The sequence below is a fragment of the Antechinus flavipes genome, chromosome 4 (genome assembly GCF_016432865.1).
Source record: "Antechinus flavipes isolate AdamAnt ecotype Samford, QLD, Australia chromosome 4, AdamAnt_v2, whole genome shotgun sequence".
Lineage (NCBI taxonomy): Eukaryota > Metazoa > Chordata > Mammalia > Dasyuromorphia > Dasyuridae > Antechinus > Antechinus flavipes.
The window spans coordinates 43,940,284-43,957,063 of record NC_067401.1 but is presented as its reverse complement, the minus strand read 5'-3'; the positions used below and the strand labels follow the sequence as shown (position 1 = coordinate 43,957,063).

General features: G+C 36.0%; 1 protein-coding gene across 5 annotated transcripts in view; it reads right to left on the bottom strand.

Annotated features, from left to right (window-relative positions):
• Positions 1 to 9,689: 9,689 nt before the first annotated feature.
• The window catches only part of TBX15 (T-box transcription factor 15), a 142,170-nt gene continuing 135,079 nt past the window's right edge, over positions 9,690 to 16,780 (bottom strand). For all 5 annotated transcript variants that reach the window (XM_051992890.1, XM_051992891.1, XM_051992892.1 and 2 more), the window contains one exon: positions 9,690 to 12,185. In XM_051992890.1, coding sequence (XP_051848850.1) covers positions 11,398 to 12,185 — 788 coding nt within the window. In that variant the 3' untranslated portion in view covers positions 9,690 to 11,397. The remainder of the gene's footprint in view (positions 12,186 to 16,780) is intronic.

The window sequence follows — 16,780 nt, the reverse complement described above, 5'->3', positions numbered from 1 at the left end:
AATAGATGTACATTGATTAGAAAATAATTAAACAAATTGTGATAGATGAATGTAATAGGAAAATACTGTGCTCTTATAATGACAAATAGGATAAATATAGAAGTATAGAAAGATCTCATGAATAGATGCCAAATGTTGTAAGCAGGGTCAAATCAACAATATACATAACAACAACAACAATGTTTAAAAAAAGAAAAACTACCAAAAGTTAAGAATGATTATAATAAAATTATAAAGAATAAGCATGGCTTCAAAGTAGAGGCATAAAAAATAGAGATACCTTCCTCTGGGACAAATGTTTAACAATCAGGCCACTGGGGAGGGACTGAGGAATGTATCAACAACACACTAAAATTTAATCTATATTATTACAGTTTTCTCTCTCATATTATCAAGTCTAGACAATCAAAAAATAATAAATCAAGCCTTGATTTGTAGTATTTGCCAACTTTTAAAGTATAAAAGTTTGCACTGAAAAAGCCCATACAAGTTGAATGTAGCACACTCCTATCCACACTCCATCACTTTGCTGAAGTGGGAGATTTATGAGGGTGGTATTGCAACTATTTTGTACTTTTTTGATATATTGATGAGTTTTTCTTGTGTTTTCCTCTTTTTTTTTCAAAAGATAGCTTTTGTTATATGAGTTGGCTTTCTGGAGTGACAATGAAAACTTGGTAATGTAAAAAAGAAAAAAGTTATCAATAAAAATTTATTTTTAAAAAGGATCAAGAAACAAATATGAGACTCTTCCTCAAAGAAAAAGGAACAGGACACTTTGAAACAGAAATATCTATTTATCCTCTCAATAATAATGAAATTGATTTGCAGATACTGCAAAGGAAGGTGGGATAGCTTACCTTATGATTTAGAAAGATCTCGAACAGAAAGATTAAAACAATAGACAAATCTAATGAGATAAATTTTAGTAAGAATATTTGTGAAGCCTTGCATATATATTATACAATTCAAGGGCAGTATATCATCAAAAGAGAGATACATATAAATACATGTATACATACATATATACAGGGTACTTCTTCTGATAGAATATAAGCTCCTTTGTTTTGGATCAGAATTGTAGTGGATCTGGAGAAGACTGAGTTAATTCCCAGTTCACAACACCAACCAGGACTGTTGTGAGCAAAGAAGCTATCATGATGAGTTAATTTAATCTCCAGGCAGAATGATTTGAGACCCATCTGTGGACCATTTGACCAATATAGAATATAAAAAGTTTTATGACTTTAGTAGAACTGCTGTTGAGAATACAAGGAAACTCCTTGTTGACCGATTTTTTTAACTCCTTTATTGGCAGCCTTTACCTGCTTTTTTACTTTTGTGGGTTTTTTTTTCATCTCCTTGTAGATTACCTTTGACCTAGAAGGTGTTAGATGTTTTGTGAAGGTAAATGTTTATCAGAATCTTCACAATCTTGAGTGATCCATTACAACAGACATGGAACCATGATTGGAATGTACTTGAAAGCAGAGACTTTTGCTTTTTTCTGTATTTTATTCTTATCTTTCTTTATATCCTTAATGTTTGCCTTTTATTTTATTTGTATTTTATTTTTCCCCAATTGTATATCAAAACATTTTTTTAACATTGGTTTTTTTTTTAAGTTCTGAGCTCCAAATTCTGCCCCTCTTTCTCTCCCTTCCCTTCTCATTCCTTGAAACAGTAAGAAATCACATAAATGTGTGCAAGCATGTAAAACATTTCTATATTAATTATTTTGCATAAGAAGACTCAAATAAAAAGAACTGGTATTGTTTGAGACCTTCATTTTTGTTTCTGAAAGCAGTGCTTGAGATCTAAATGTTTGTTAACTGAGTGTTCTCTTTATCTGAAAAAATATGGAAAGCTTAGTGGATTACAAAGTCAAGCAGTGTGAAGTCAAATCACTGAAGCTCATAAGATTTTTGGGTTGCATTAAAAGAAGCATCAAGTCTATCCCTCACATGTATCACAAGAGTGATATATTTGACTCAAAGGGAGGAAGAATAAACCTCTCTAGCCCTTTCTCCACACCATATTTTTTAAAGGAGATTTTAATTCCTGATAGGAGGGGAAATAGGAATTGGGGGCTAGAGGCCATCACTTGGATCTCCTCAGAGAGAGGAGTACTGGGCTAGAATTATATCTATCTAGTTTCTTGAATAGCCTATTCTAATCTATGAGATGTACTTTTCATGTTCAAACTAAATTTCTGATAACTATTTGCTAATAGGGAAACGAAGGTCTCAAGTTCTATATTCAAGTATTGGCTTCTTCCTACCCCAAACCAATTTCATATAGAAAGAAAATCCATTTATTCAAGTCAATAGCAAAACAGAAATCAAAAAAATTATATAGAGGAGAATATATGTGTGTGTTATATTATATATAAATATGTATATATATATATATATATATATATATATATGTTCATCTGTATATGTATTTCTATAAATTTATATAGTTATGTGCACATAGGGTAAATCCTCTGGAGTCTTTAATGTAGCAAGCTGAGAATAAGGGCATGAATAAAGTTTTACATATTGGCTTTTTCCCAGTCTTTATCCTTCTTCAGTATTCTGAAGTGGGGTTGACATTATCCATTTTCTCTCTTAAAGCTAGAATTCAAAAGACCCCAAAAGCTTCAAGAAAGCAAAGAAATTTAATAGCTTCAAATCTATCTTCTCTACTGTTTTTGTCAACTCTACCCAACTTTTATGCAGATGAAGGGCATAATCATATTCACCAATCAAGAGAAAGTTCCATATCAATAAACTCTGGGGCTCTAGTTACAGAGGCTGACTTATAGAAACATAATTGATACTACCTTTATCTTCTGCACTGATAAGACCATATTTGGGTATAATATTCAATTCTGTGTGTCTTAGTTTAAGAAAGATATTAATGAATTGGAAAATATCTAGAGAAGTCTAACCACAATTGTGACAGACCCCGAGTTCATTCATGCCTTATAAAGTTATTATATGAAGTTCAAGTGTATGAACTTTGTATGTTTATCCTGAAGAAGAAAAGATTCATAGGAAAAACAGTCTTCAGGTACTAAAAGGACTGTCATGTGGCATGAGGATTGGACTTGTTCTAATTGACCTCAGAAGTGAGAAAAAGGAATAAAGATGAAAATTACAGAGGCAAATACAAGTTCAATGTAAAGAAAAGCAGCCAAAGAAATAGAACTATTCAAAAATGGGATAGTCTGACTTAAAAAGTAGAAGAAAAGTAGATTTTTTTCTTAATAATATTTTATTTTCCCTAATTACATGTAAAGACAATTTTAACATTCGTTTTTCTTTCATTTTAAGTTACAAATTCTCTCCTTTTCTCCCCACTACCCTTTCTTAGATGGTACAAATTTAATATAGGTTATACATGTGCAATCAAGCAAAATATATTTCCATATTAATTATCTTGTGAAAGAAGACACAAACCCAAAGTGGGGGAAAAAACATGAGAAGTAAAGTGAAAATGGTATGCTTTCATCTGCAATCAGACTCCGCCTATTCTTTTTCTGGAGGTGGACAGTATTTTTCATCATAAATCCTTTGGAATTATCTTTGATCATTGTATTTCTCAAAATAGCTAAGTCATTCACAGTTGATCTTTGTATAATATCTCTGTTTTCCTAATTCTGTTCACTTCACTTTGCATCAGTTCATGTAAGTCTACCAGATTTTCCTGAAATCAGCCTTTTTTTATCATTTCTTTGAGCACAATAATAACCCATTACAATCATATAGCACAACTTTTTCAGCCATTTCTCAATTTATGAGCATCCACTCAATTTCCAATTCTTTGCTACCACAAAAAAAGAGCTTGTACTACTAAGTCCTTTTTCCATTTTTTGTCTCTTTAAAATATAAACTTATAGTGGTGGTATTGTTGGATCAACACATATACATTCACTGGAGATTTTTAAGCAAAAATTGGACAGCCACTTTCTTGGGGATAGATGGAATCTTTATTTAGCAACAGATTAGACTAGATGTCCTTGGAGGCCCTTCCACCTTTGGAAGTCTTCTTTATCCACTGAAGCTAGTTAGGTCCAGCATAGGATCATGGATATAAAACTAGAAAGGAACTTTGAATCATCAATTTCCTTATTTTGCAAATGAAATCCAGACCAAGAAAGACTCGTGGCTTTTCTACTGAAATACAAGTGGTGAGAAATAGAGCCAGATTTTGAGCCAGATGTTCTTACTACATGTCACATCAACAGCATTTATTAAGTAATTTCTATACACCAGGAAATGTGTTAAATACTGGAAATTTAAACAAAAAGAAAATCCCTTTCTTTAAGGAGATTACATTCTAGTGATAAGGTAACATATAAAAGCAGGAATAGGGGGAAGGAGAAAGAAGGGAAAAGGAGAAGGTTCCCTTGGAGGCATGTTAGAAAAAGTACAAAGAATCAGGAGTGCAGAGAGGAATAAAGAAGTGAACTGTGGATGGTCTGGATACTTTCTTTAAAAAGGAGGTTCTAGGAAGAACAGACCAATTGAAGGAATGGCCAGAAAGATGGAATCATCTTCTAGGTTGAGAAGATTGCAGAAACCATGGTGGAGAAAGAGCTCTAGAGACTTGGAAGCAGAACCCAAAGAGGGATGCAGATGTATTATAAATTTAGCAGTCTTTCCACCATATCATCTGCTTTCCAATCTTTGGTTAGTCTCCTTTCTGTTAATGCATTTATTCAAATAAATGCCAATTTAGAAAGTAGGCATTGACCAACATCTAATACTTTATATCAAAGTAAAGTCGAAATGGGTTCATGATTTAGACATAAAGGTTAATACTATATATAAGCAAATTAGAAGAACAATAGATAGTCTACCTCTCACATCTGTAGGGAAGGGAGAAATTTATGGCCAAAGAAGAATTAGAGAACATTATGAAATGCAAAATGGATAATTTTGATTACATTGCATTAAAATTTTTTTTGCAGAAACAAAATCAATGCAGCTAATATTAGAAGGAAAGCAGAAAGATTTTGTAGTCAGTGTTTCTGATAAAGGCCTCATTTTTTAAAATGTATAGAGAATTGACTCAAATAAATACCAATTAAAATGTCATCTTTTACAGGAAGTCTTTCCTAATTGTCTCCTATTTATTCTGTATGATATGCTTTGCATATATTTGTTTGCATGTTGATTCCTCCATTAGGACACAGTCTTCTTTTTATATTCCCAGTGCTTAGCACAATGCTTGGCCCAAAGTAGGTGCTTTAAAAATGTTGACTGATTGATTGGTTGGTTGTTCAAAGATAGCTGTAATCTCAATGAGTTTCTTCCAACTATCACACCTACCCATCCTATTCTCTCATTTATGTTCTCCCAAAAGTTTACTACTGGGATCTTTCCCCATGTTGAGGCCTCCTGGCCATATACCAATCATCCTTCATTCTCATCACATTTTGCATTAGAGTTCTTTGATGATGTCATTTATTCTTGTTCTTTATTGGTATTGTACATTGGTTTTATGTTAAGACCACTTTACAACCACCGTATGCCTCTTTGGACTCTTCAGTGTAAAGATTATTCTTAGTTCTTAAGAGGTAATTGATGTTCCATATAACACTGCCATAAAATGTTTACACAAGTAAAATATTTGTATTGAAAAAAAATGGGCCCTTGCTATTCTGCAAGTTAGGAAAAGTACTTTGTAATGTCCCCAAAACAATCTAGTCCTATATAACTTTGCTCTTCCTATATAACCCTAAACCCAGTTCATTGTCCCCCTGTCATAGATATACATCCCATTGAATAAGCTCTATAGAAAATTAATTCATACATACATTGAAATTTGGGCAATGGAGGCAGCTAGTTGGTACAATGGATAGAGCACCAACCCTGAAGTCAGGAGGGCCTGAGTTCAAATTTGGCCTCAGGCACTTAACACTTTCTAGCTGTGTGACCCTGGGCAAGTCACTTGATCCCAATTGCCTCAGCAAAAAAAAAGAAAAAGAAATTTGGGTAATGGATGTTTTTAATGCATGTAGTCTTTTCTGTATAAACAAGCCAAACTCTTTTGAATCATTACAGATTCCTTCTAGGATAAATGACCTTTTAGAGCCTGATTAAATCAAAACAATGCCAAATCAAAACAGAAGCAGCTAAAGGATGTTCACCCTCTATGAGGAATCCATCATTTGACTGTGCTCTACATTAAATCATTTTCATTACAATGGTAAATACCTTTATTCCATACATATTTCCCTGTTTTATGACTCACCCAGTGTTAATTATCAGGGAGTCACTGAACAGAATTATTTCTGTTATTATATGTTATAAAGAACCTTGAATGGTTTTGATGGACAAATGAGAGATATCTTGCTGTAAAAGAAATAGCAAAGCAACATCTCGTTTGACCAAATCATATTTTTTAAACTGACAAATGATAAGCACAATATTCTCTATTTCTTTCAGTCAATTTGTAAATAGTAAAGATGTATGATCTATTGACAAATATAAGTTGCAAAAGGTTATCAGAGACTGAGAAACCTTTTGCAGTTCATCAAGATTTTTTCCAATCTGCATAAAGATGATCCTCTTAAAAATTTTGCCTGGCTGGGGCAATAGGAATAGAAAACTATAGTTGACATTATTTTAGTAATTTTTTTCAACAAAAAAAGATCTGAGATTTTTTCCATGCCTTTGTAATTATTCCCTTATTTAGATTCATGATAAATCCATCCCTCAATAACTTCACAATTTCATCTTTGACATGAAACTCCTCTATATACGCTTAATCCTACCTGCCTATTTTTCTCATCTTTACTCTGTTTAGGTCATTTCTACTTTTTCTTTAAGAACTTCAGGAACTATGATATCAGAATCTAAGTTCACTGGTTTCATTATCCTTGATGGAGCAAACAGCATGCAGTAATTTTTTTTTTTTTTTTTTTTTTTGCAAATCGTTTCCATTTTTTATCTATTTACTGTCCTCATTATCTTGCCATTCCTAAATATCCTTGGAAAGCCTTTGCTTACTTACTTTGCTAAAGCTTTGTTTAGACTATTTTTACCTGCTACTGCTTTTCTCATTTTTATTAGATAGCATTGCTCATAATTTTTTCATTATTTTTAAAGATTTTACAGATGAATTTATATTCTAATGCAATATTGCTCTTGGCAGTTATGGCTCTCTGTTAAGCAAGTAAAAAATTTTTGACTAAGGTGATAGTTGGGCTTTTTTGCTCTCCCTATAGCAATTAGTTTACTTTAATTTCTGGATGAAATTATTATATTCTTTATCAATGTCATTTCTGTTTCTCATTTCCCATTTTCATAATTTCTTAAAATTAAATCTATATCTTAATTCTATAAACATATTTTTTTTCATTATTGTTCTTTCTTCTTGCTTATTATAAATTCTGGTCTTAGCTTTGCTAATGTGTAACTATATAAAGATAGCTGATTTGAGAATAACTTTTATGTCTATAAGAAGTCTTTCCCTGTCTGTTAAAATGTAGTCATTTTCATTCCCTTTAACAGTATTGGTGGTTTTAGATAATAATGGTGTTCACTAGTGCCTATTAATTCTTTTTTTTTCTTACAAGAGAATGCATAGTATAGAGCAGGGCTTCTTAACTTTTTCCATTCATGGCCCCTTCTCCCCTGAGAAATTTTTATATGATCCTGTCTCAGATCTGAGCTGAAGTGTTTGAGTAAAGTGCATATGAAGTGTGTTCAAAACCAAGGCTGCAGTGAAGTCACAGCATTCAACAGGGGCAAGCCCTACCAGAAACACCTCAGATTCATTATGCATTTAATTTTGAATTAATTTTTGGTCCTTGCCTTCAGAAACTTTTTGCTGTTGCCAATTTTTTTGTAACCCTCACATTCAGTTACGCAATCCCATATGGGGTCCCCACCCACAATTTAAAAAGCTTTGGTATAGAGGAAAAAGGCTTCTGTATAATCTGTATTTTTGGCCTGTCTCATTTCTTTATCATGAATTCACATTTTCCCTTACATGTCTACAAATTTTCACCTTTTCCCACCCTTGCAATGAAATCACTGAGTATTAGACTATATGTTGATTTGATTTTGAGGGGAATGAGGGTTTCTTATCAATGTCTTCATAGAATTTATCTCTGTTTGCCTTGGTTTTCTCATCTATATAAAGGGAATAGTAATAGCACCTACTTCCCAGGGTTGTTGTGAGGCTCAATTGAAATGATATTTGTAAAGCATTTCACAAACCTTAAAGTGCTATGGAAATGCTAGTTATTATTATTAAGCCCAATGGCTATTGGAGTTATGAAACTAGGATTCAAATCCCAACTTCAATGGATATTGGGATTTTTTCAGGCTTCTACACATCTAATGAATTATTGTCATAGATGCTGATAAACTCATAAAATAAATAAAATGGTGATGGGTATGAAAGACAGTAGTGATATTGGGATAATTGGATAAACAATTTTTTTGTTTTAATTATCATATATTCTTGTCTTTAGTTTTGCTTTTCTAATTAATTTTCTGTAGACTAGGAATTATTTTATCTTGACTTCCATAGTCCTCTTCTATGGATGACATATCCCTCAGGTTGCAAATTTTTCCTAGTCTCATGCTTCTTGAATCGCATTGAACAAGAAGGTTCTAGCTGAGGCAAGGGCTTTGCTTATAGTTTTCCATTTAGCCTTCTTTTGGAATACAAAAAAAGCTTTCTTCTCCAGAGAGCCTTTGCTCTTGTGATAGTCATCCCAATTACTGCCAGAATTCCCAATTCAATTATTGCCCATAAAATCTCCACAATCCAATAATCAAGAATTTGAGTTATAGAGTAATACATGCCCACTTGGCCTACCAATTCAGGATCTGAAGCTTTTATGTATCCTTCCAATAAATCTATAATTACAAATCTCTCATATAAATCTTTTGTTTCCTTTACTCTGATTGTTCTGATCACTTAGGGTGCCAAACTAATACAAGGGACAGTTTCATTTGGAAAATTTATTTGGAAAGCTGCTTTAGTTCCTATGTTGGATTGCTAGAAGTATAACTGCATTTTCCATCCTGTATTCTCCAAGGAATAGGTATGAGCCTTCTTCTTTCCTTTAGTATAGGGATTTCCTGGATAAGGAAACTCTTTTTACCAATGCAAGTTAATGCCTCTTCTGCAACTTAAGAGTCTCAGAGGGTTTCTTAGAACATTAAATGACTTGGCCAGAGTCACAGAACTAGTAGGTTTGGGGTGTGACTTGAACTCAGCTCTTTTTGCTTGCTGCAAAGTAACTTTCCAAAGGCCAAATAAGGTTAAGCATTGTATAAAAAGACTAAGTCATTGTAAAGTATAAATATGGATTTTAAAGTCAGCTAAGATATGAACTCCATCTCAACTGCCCTTTAAGAAATGAGTTGTTAGAGCTATTTCCTCATTAAGCAAAAAACAAAACAAAACAAAACAAACAAACAAACAAAACAAAAAAACCCATCTCACTGGTTACTGAAAACTCTATATCTACCACATGACACTGTCTCTCCCCACTCTCCAAAAATTCTTCTTTTATACTTTCTTCCTAAAGCAAGACCTTCTCTATTTCTGTCCATAGAACCTCAGCATGAATAATTGCCTGGGTCTGATATCCTTGGCACATATCATAGGCTATTTTGGCAAAGATATCTTGCTTATGGAGGAACTGGTCTTCTCAAATCAACAGACACACAAGAAACAATTGCAAAGATTTATTTAGCGGCATTTTGTGCTTGGCACTTAGAAACAGAATTCCGTGCATAGGGCAAATTTTTATACACCTTTTTCTTCATACATATTTTACATACCCCTTTTATTGCCCCTTTTTAATATTCATAATATTGAATTCCCCACTAGGCACATAAATACATATATCTACAACACCTCAAAACCAAAATCTTAATATCTGTATTCTGTTACTTGGGATAATTGCAGTTCCACACCACTTAAATGCTTAGTTTATACCAAGCTGCATTTTTTTTTTAAATTGTTAAAGGCTATGGGGGAGGGGAAGGGTAGAGGAAAGAAATTAAAGAAACTTCAAAACGCAACCATCTATTTGTTTAAAACTGTGCTCTAAGGGAAGAGACAAGATGAGTTTCTCTGAAATTCTGTGCTCTGAATTTCTGTGAAACTTTACAAATTTTCTATGGCCATTCTGGCATGCAAGACACTAAATTCAGGTCAACTGCCTTGGTTCATTTGTAGCTGACCAGGTCTCTCTTCATTGACCCTGATTTCAACAAAATTGGGCTGAATTATCAAATCGCTTCCCCATACTCCAAATCCCATTCTCTTTCCCCTTCTCATACTAAATAGGATGCATATTTTGGAGAGTCAAACTTCTTCAGGTTGGTGCACCTCTGGATTCTGGAAGAATATACCATTGATAGGACCTGTGGGGCTAAGATGCAGCCCTTATCTGATTTTTCCCATTTTGGCCCCTGGAACTGGAGTGTTCCAAAGAGGCCTTTTCTTCAATTAAATCATGGGTTTTTTGCATCCTATATGGGGAAAGAAAAGCATCTTCTTTGGTGAATTAAATTTTCACCACCTCTCACACATCCTCATTCCCTTTCTCTTTTTCACTTTTTTCTTTCTTTCTTTCTTTCCTTCTCTCTCTTTCTTTTTTCTTCCTTTCTTTCTTTTCTTTTTCTCTTTTCATTCATTTCACTCTTATCACATCAACAGCACCACTGAATTTTCAGGACAATAGCTGATCAGCCGGAGGGAGCCAAAGTCAGAAGAGCATTTTCCTCCAGGAAGTAAAGTCCAGTTGTGTCTCTGAGATCCATCTACCTCCCATTCATGAGGGGTAGTTTCAGGAGCTCTGGTTTATCCAGAAACAGGTGGGGTTCTGGGGAATAAGGGTCAAAGGTAGTCTTTCCAGGCCATGTAGCTTTGTAGAAGACCAGTCCTTGGTGAAGTACCCACTCTGGGCCTCTCTTCATGAAGAGCTCACCCTCGTTAAAAGTGAGTGTTGTGTGTATGTGTGTTTGTATGTGTTTATATATATATATATGTATATATTCATGTATAAGTATGTATGTATATATATATATATGCATGTTTCTTTGGCTGCTACACTTTAGCCTCTCTTTTATATTTATATAAAATGATTGTCCCATCTTTCCTAAGGCCACTTAGGGTTAGAGGTTAGACATTGTATAACAAGGCTAAGTCTTTGGATATTGTGAGCACAGGCCAGGAAGTCAGATGTTAAGTTCCATCCTATGAGAGCTTGGGAGCATCTCTTTGTTGTTGGGGTTATTCCCATCCATCTCCCTTCAGAAGAAAAAATATATGCAATTCCACTGTTCATTAAAAGGCTTTGAGCTCCTGACAATGAGGATGCCTTTATGGAAACAGTGGAGGATCGTTGGTGATGAGAGGTCAGGTTCCCCATTAAACCATATGGACAGACATCTGGGAGGAGGAAGAACCGGGGACGGACCCATATTGCCGGCTGTCACAGGTGTTGGCCGTCTGCTGATTGGCTGAAGAGGGGCTGATCATGTGCATGCCATGTTCCATTCCTGTGGGCAGATACTGCCTCTCACCAAAGGCCCCATTGGAGGGAGATGAACAGAGTAAAGTGCTTTGGGAGGTGGTCAGTTTCTCTGGGCTCGCAGCTAGTCTAGGGGAGGTGGGGAAGTTGTACCCATAGAGGTTGTAAGGGTTATGAAGGGAGAAGGCATTGTAGGAGCTCTGCTGCATGTGGCTGCCACCAAACACATGAGGGGAAGAAGAGCTGGAGGCCGGATTGCCTGCCTGCATGACATATTGAAACTGGGAGGCAGGGAAGGAGCCCAGCTGACTCCCATAGGCTTCCATCTTGCCATTGCTGGGCAACGAAGGAGGCGTCGGTATTCCTGAGATCAGGGATGGAGTCCTCTGAGGCATGAAGGTTTCTGAGGACTGGCTGGCTGAGGCCGTACCACTCTGCAACCGGTTGTAGCTGCTGTCACTCAGGCCTGGGTAGCTCTGCAAAGCAGCCATGTTGCTCCTGGCACAGGGTGGGTAGTCGGAGAGGTTCAGGTTGCACAGCTGGCTCTCCCGACAGCCCACGTTGAAAGTATTGGGGGCCAGGTGAAAGGTGGGAGGAGAACAGGATGGAGACAAGAGATGAGAAGAAGCAGAAGGGGATGGAGTTCCTGTGCTGGAGGTGGTTGGGGAGGTGCCTGTGCTGCCCCCTGAAAAACAGAATGGAACACAAACATCATTTCATTGCAGGGTGGACATGTCTCTGTAATAAACCAAAAAGATTTAAAACAGTAACAACCATTCCCATTTCTAGAGTGCTTTGCTCACATGAGGAACCTGAGTTGGGCCTTTAACAGATTTAACAAAGAGTTGAATAGATCAGTCTTCAGCTCCAGAATCATAAATCTGGAATTGGAGGCTACCTAATCCATAAAGAAGATAAGGCTCCGGGAGGTGATGCCTTTCCCCCTTTCTCCCTCTCCACTTTCTAGCTTTCTTTTGCATGTTGTCTTCCCCCTTAGATTGTAAACTCCTTGAGAGTAGAAATTTTCTTTTTCTTATTTTCATTCACAACACTTAATACACTACCTGACACAGAGTAGGCACTTAACAAATATTTATTGAATTGAATTGCTCAAGATCACAGAGCAAATAAGTTTCAAAGACAGGACTTAAATCCTGGTTTTCTGATTAAAAGTCTAAAACACACTTTCCAAACACACCAAACCAGCAGCATAACTAGCAATTTTGTTCCCTGGGGGAAAGCAGTATCAAATGTGCTTTCAAATCAACTTTTTAAGACAATTCAATTGAGAAAGAAAGAGACTCCAGAATCTAAGCCCCTGTTAAGATTTTGAAAAACCTTCAGACTTCTCAGTAGGAGTGATATCAGAGATCCTAGACCTCTGAATTTTATAACCTTAGGTCTTCAGACATCACAAAATTGCTATTGGGGCCAAAGATATGGAACAGATTGTGGATAGGAAAAAAAAAATCCTGTGGAAAACTCTTCAAGGCATTTACATTTGGTCTTGCCAACTCTTTTGAATTTCTCCATTGCTAGGAATTGTCAAAGGATACCCAACTCCCCTAGCTCAATCCTGACTCAAGCCCCAATGTCTAAGACCGAAGAAGGTTTACCTTTTCTGATCTATTGAAAGTGATGCTGATTCTGTTTGCTTCTCTTAGGCAGCCCAGTGCTTTTCTCCCCATCTACATCTCCCCTCAGAGGCTCACCATGTTGGGTGACACTCAGAATTCCTGAGATCAAGTGATCCATAAGCCTTAGCCGCCCCCCCCCCCAGCCCAGTAACATGGATTATACACATATGTATCATTTGTGGCTATAGACCAGATCTGAAAAGACTGCTGTCTGAACCCCACCAATGCAGTCAGTGGAGTCATGAATTGACACTATCCTGTAAAGTCACTAAATCCAAGCATACTATAGCTAAATGCCAAGGAAATTAAAGAAAAAAAGACATATCTATAAAAATAGTCATCATAGCACTTTTTATGGGAGCAAAGTAAATAAAGTGATTGCCTTCAATTGGGCAATAGCTGAACAAATTGCGGTACATAGATAAAATAGAACAGGATTCTAGTACAAGAAATGACAAATGTGAAGAAATAGATCTTAGACTTTTGATTTCACTGGTAAAGACAACCTCCCCCTCTAGATGAATCTTTAAATTGACAAATAATTCAGTGTAGCTGTATAATGATGTGGAGAAGTGTGAGAGTGGAAGGCTAAGAACTTTAAATGTCTTTCACATAGAGCATTCCCTGCAGCAAATTCTCTTGCCCAAAATTGCTGACCTTCTAGGCAGGGTTTGGACTTTCCCAGAATTGCCAAGATCTATATTTCCCAAAGGGGGTATCTTGGAACCCTCTGGGGTCAACCTTAACTTGAATTGGGATTCCCAGAATCAGAATTCCTACAGGAGAGGGGAGAGAGAAGGGGTGAATGAGAAATAGAATGGAACAAAAGTAAATAGTAGAGAAAATGAGCAGAGATCAAGGAAAAATTGTTAAAGAAAGTATTGAGAAACCAAACATTTAGTACTTCAGATCAAATTATAAGTAAAATACCAAAAGGTACTCCAACAAGTAAATACCATAAGAAAATCTTTGGTAAACAACATTTTAAAATATATTTAATGATATGGAAAGTTTTGCCCACCAGAACTGTGTGAGTTCTTTGAGGGCAGGGATCATCTTGTGCCTTTCTTTATAGCCCCAGCTTAGCTCAGTGTCTGGGACAAAATAGGTACTTTCTGGAGATCCCTGGAAAAGCCCTACCTCCATTATTTTTAAATCTTCTATTTGCTGGTTTTTATTTATCATTTCAGGATAAAGCTTTTATTGCCATCACTTCTGAAAAGGTTCAAAATGTAAATGGTCTCAGGGATTTCACATATTAATTGAAATACACAGTAGAATGGAAATGACTGATACTAAGTCATTTCCTAAAATCAGATTTTTACTTGGAGAAGAAGACTGGGAGAGAAGCCACTTTGGCATCTGAGGTAGAGAGTAAGGGGGCTCAGAAAGGGATCTGTCTCACTTTGTCTCTTGTACAGTTTTGACTAGGGTCAGCTCTGTTTACAGCATCTTAAATGAAATCCAGCAACTCCTCCATACCCTGTGTTGGGGACAGGCCCCCTTTGAAATACTTTCTCTCTATTTTCCATATATTCCCATGAAAAGGAAGCTATGCTGAATTTTGTGAGCTTAGGTAAAATAAGTGATGTGATGTGGAACGGAGAAATTTGATTCCAGCTGTAGAAAGATTCGTATTTTACAAGGATATTCATCTAGTCTCCTCTCTTTCTGAGTATTGTCCTGCTCTCCATGGGCTGGTGTTTACACAGTCCCAGAGGGGACCACCTGTTCAGCACACTGTACTGTCCTGTTACAAATATGCTCCATCATCCTCAGGCTTTGGGTCTACAGCAGGAAGCATGATGTGGAACAGAAAATTTTTTACAACTTTGAAATGGCTTTCTTGGATGGCTCACAGTAGAGCGAATGGTACTGATTTAAAGTCCTAGTCTGTTACACTAAGATGGAAGGCGGAGGGGCTTGAGGTATTAACAAGTTTCAGTGCTCTCTGCAGACCAGATGAGAAGCTTACATTAGAAATTCTGGGATTTTAAATAGCACTGCCTTGAAATGAGTCCTTGTGGCCCCCAGTTCTGCAAGCAAAGGTATGAAATACTGGAAAAAGATCAGCAAAAGTTGGATGTGGGCAAACATGGCCACAAGAAGGTTGGTTGCTTCGATACATTTTGCTTTTTATTATGATTTTTTCTAATGCTCAGAAGAGATATTAGTTATTTCTCTCTGTTCACATTGAGGGCTGGACTTGTCAGGCCTTTGTTTTTAAGATAGAAAACAAGGTAACAAGAAATCAATAACATTTTAAATTCTCAAAATACATCAACCATAAAGTAAAATTAGGATAGTAGATTAACCAAAAAGATGTTTTCAAAAATAAAAATAATGGAAGAGAAAAAAGGCATATTATAGTGGATAAAGAGTTGACCTTGTAGTTAAGAAGATCTAGATCTCATTCCCACTAGTGACAAAGTGATAGTGTGACTCTGGCCAACTTATTTAACCTCTCAGTACTTCCAGTCAATTGCTAAGGCTTGTTTGTCCTTCATTCTTTAAGAAGAACATAACATCAGGGAGGCAATGCCAATAAATTTCTCAGAGTTTCTGACATGTGTTGAGAATAATAATAATAATGACCAACATTTATGTAGCTTTGTGCTAAGTACTTTACAGTTATTACCTTACTTCCTCTTCAGAAGAATGCTATTATTATTACCTCCATTTTACAGATAAAGAAACTTAGATAAATACATTAAGTGACTTGCCCAGAATCACCCAGCTAGTAAGTGCCTGAGGCTGGATTTGAACTCAGGTTTTCTTGACTTTAGACCCATCTTTCTATGTATTGAACCACTCAGTTACCTCATAATAGTAGATGGCATTTATCACTTGAAGCTCCTTATACCAGAGATGACAAAGACAAATAGAAAGGAGAAACCATTACTACATACATATACATCCCTATGGACACATATTGACTTAATTTAAAAATGTGTTATTATTTATGTTTTATTGTATTTTTATCTATTTTGGTAATTATTTGGTTTGACAATACTTGGCTATATTGTCGGTGTGTTCGACATTTCTGCCCTATTCCAAGGAATCTGCAGATTTCATTTTATGAAAAAGTGGGGGATGAGAGAACAGCTCATTCTTCCTTTTTAACTTTCAACACATGTGCTGTCCTGCATGGGTAAAAGATGAAGGTCTCTACCTGAGGGTAACTTAAACCAGCATGGCCTGGAAAGCTTCCCTGAACTCAGCATGAAAAGAGAGAGGGAAAAAATGGAGAGGTTGGTTTCTAGATCCACTCTTCCTGTCTCCCAGTTTTCCTGTATGAATTCTTCCCTATTTCAGTATGGCCTCAGTTTCCTAACTACCTCAAGAAGAGGGTTCTCAGTCTTCTCCCAAGAGAAGCAGAAAGTAATCCTTGAAATAAGGTTCCTTTTGCACAGCAGCTAAGCGTTATTGACAGTAGAATGATTTAGAATGAGGTACTGGGGATCCAAAAAGAATCACAGATAGGATTGGAAGGGGCCACAGAATGTTAGCTCCTAATAGCTCCCATTGTGTTTAGATATGTTGGTGTTTATAAAGATAGACATCTTAGTCCCTCTGGGCATTCCCCAAACATCTATGAATATCCTGTCCAATGTAACAGTGAGTAGATGCCAAGGGATGTTAT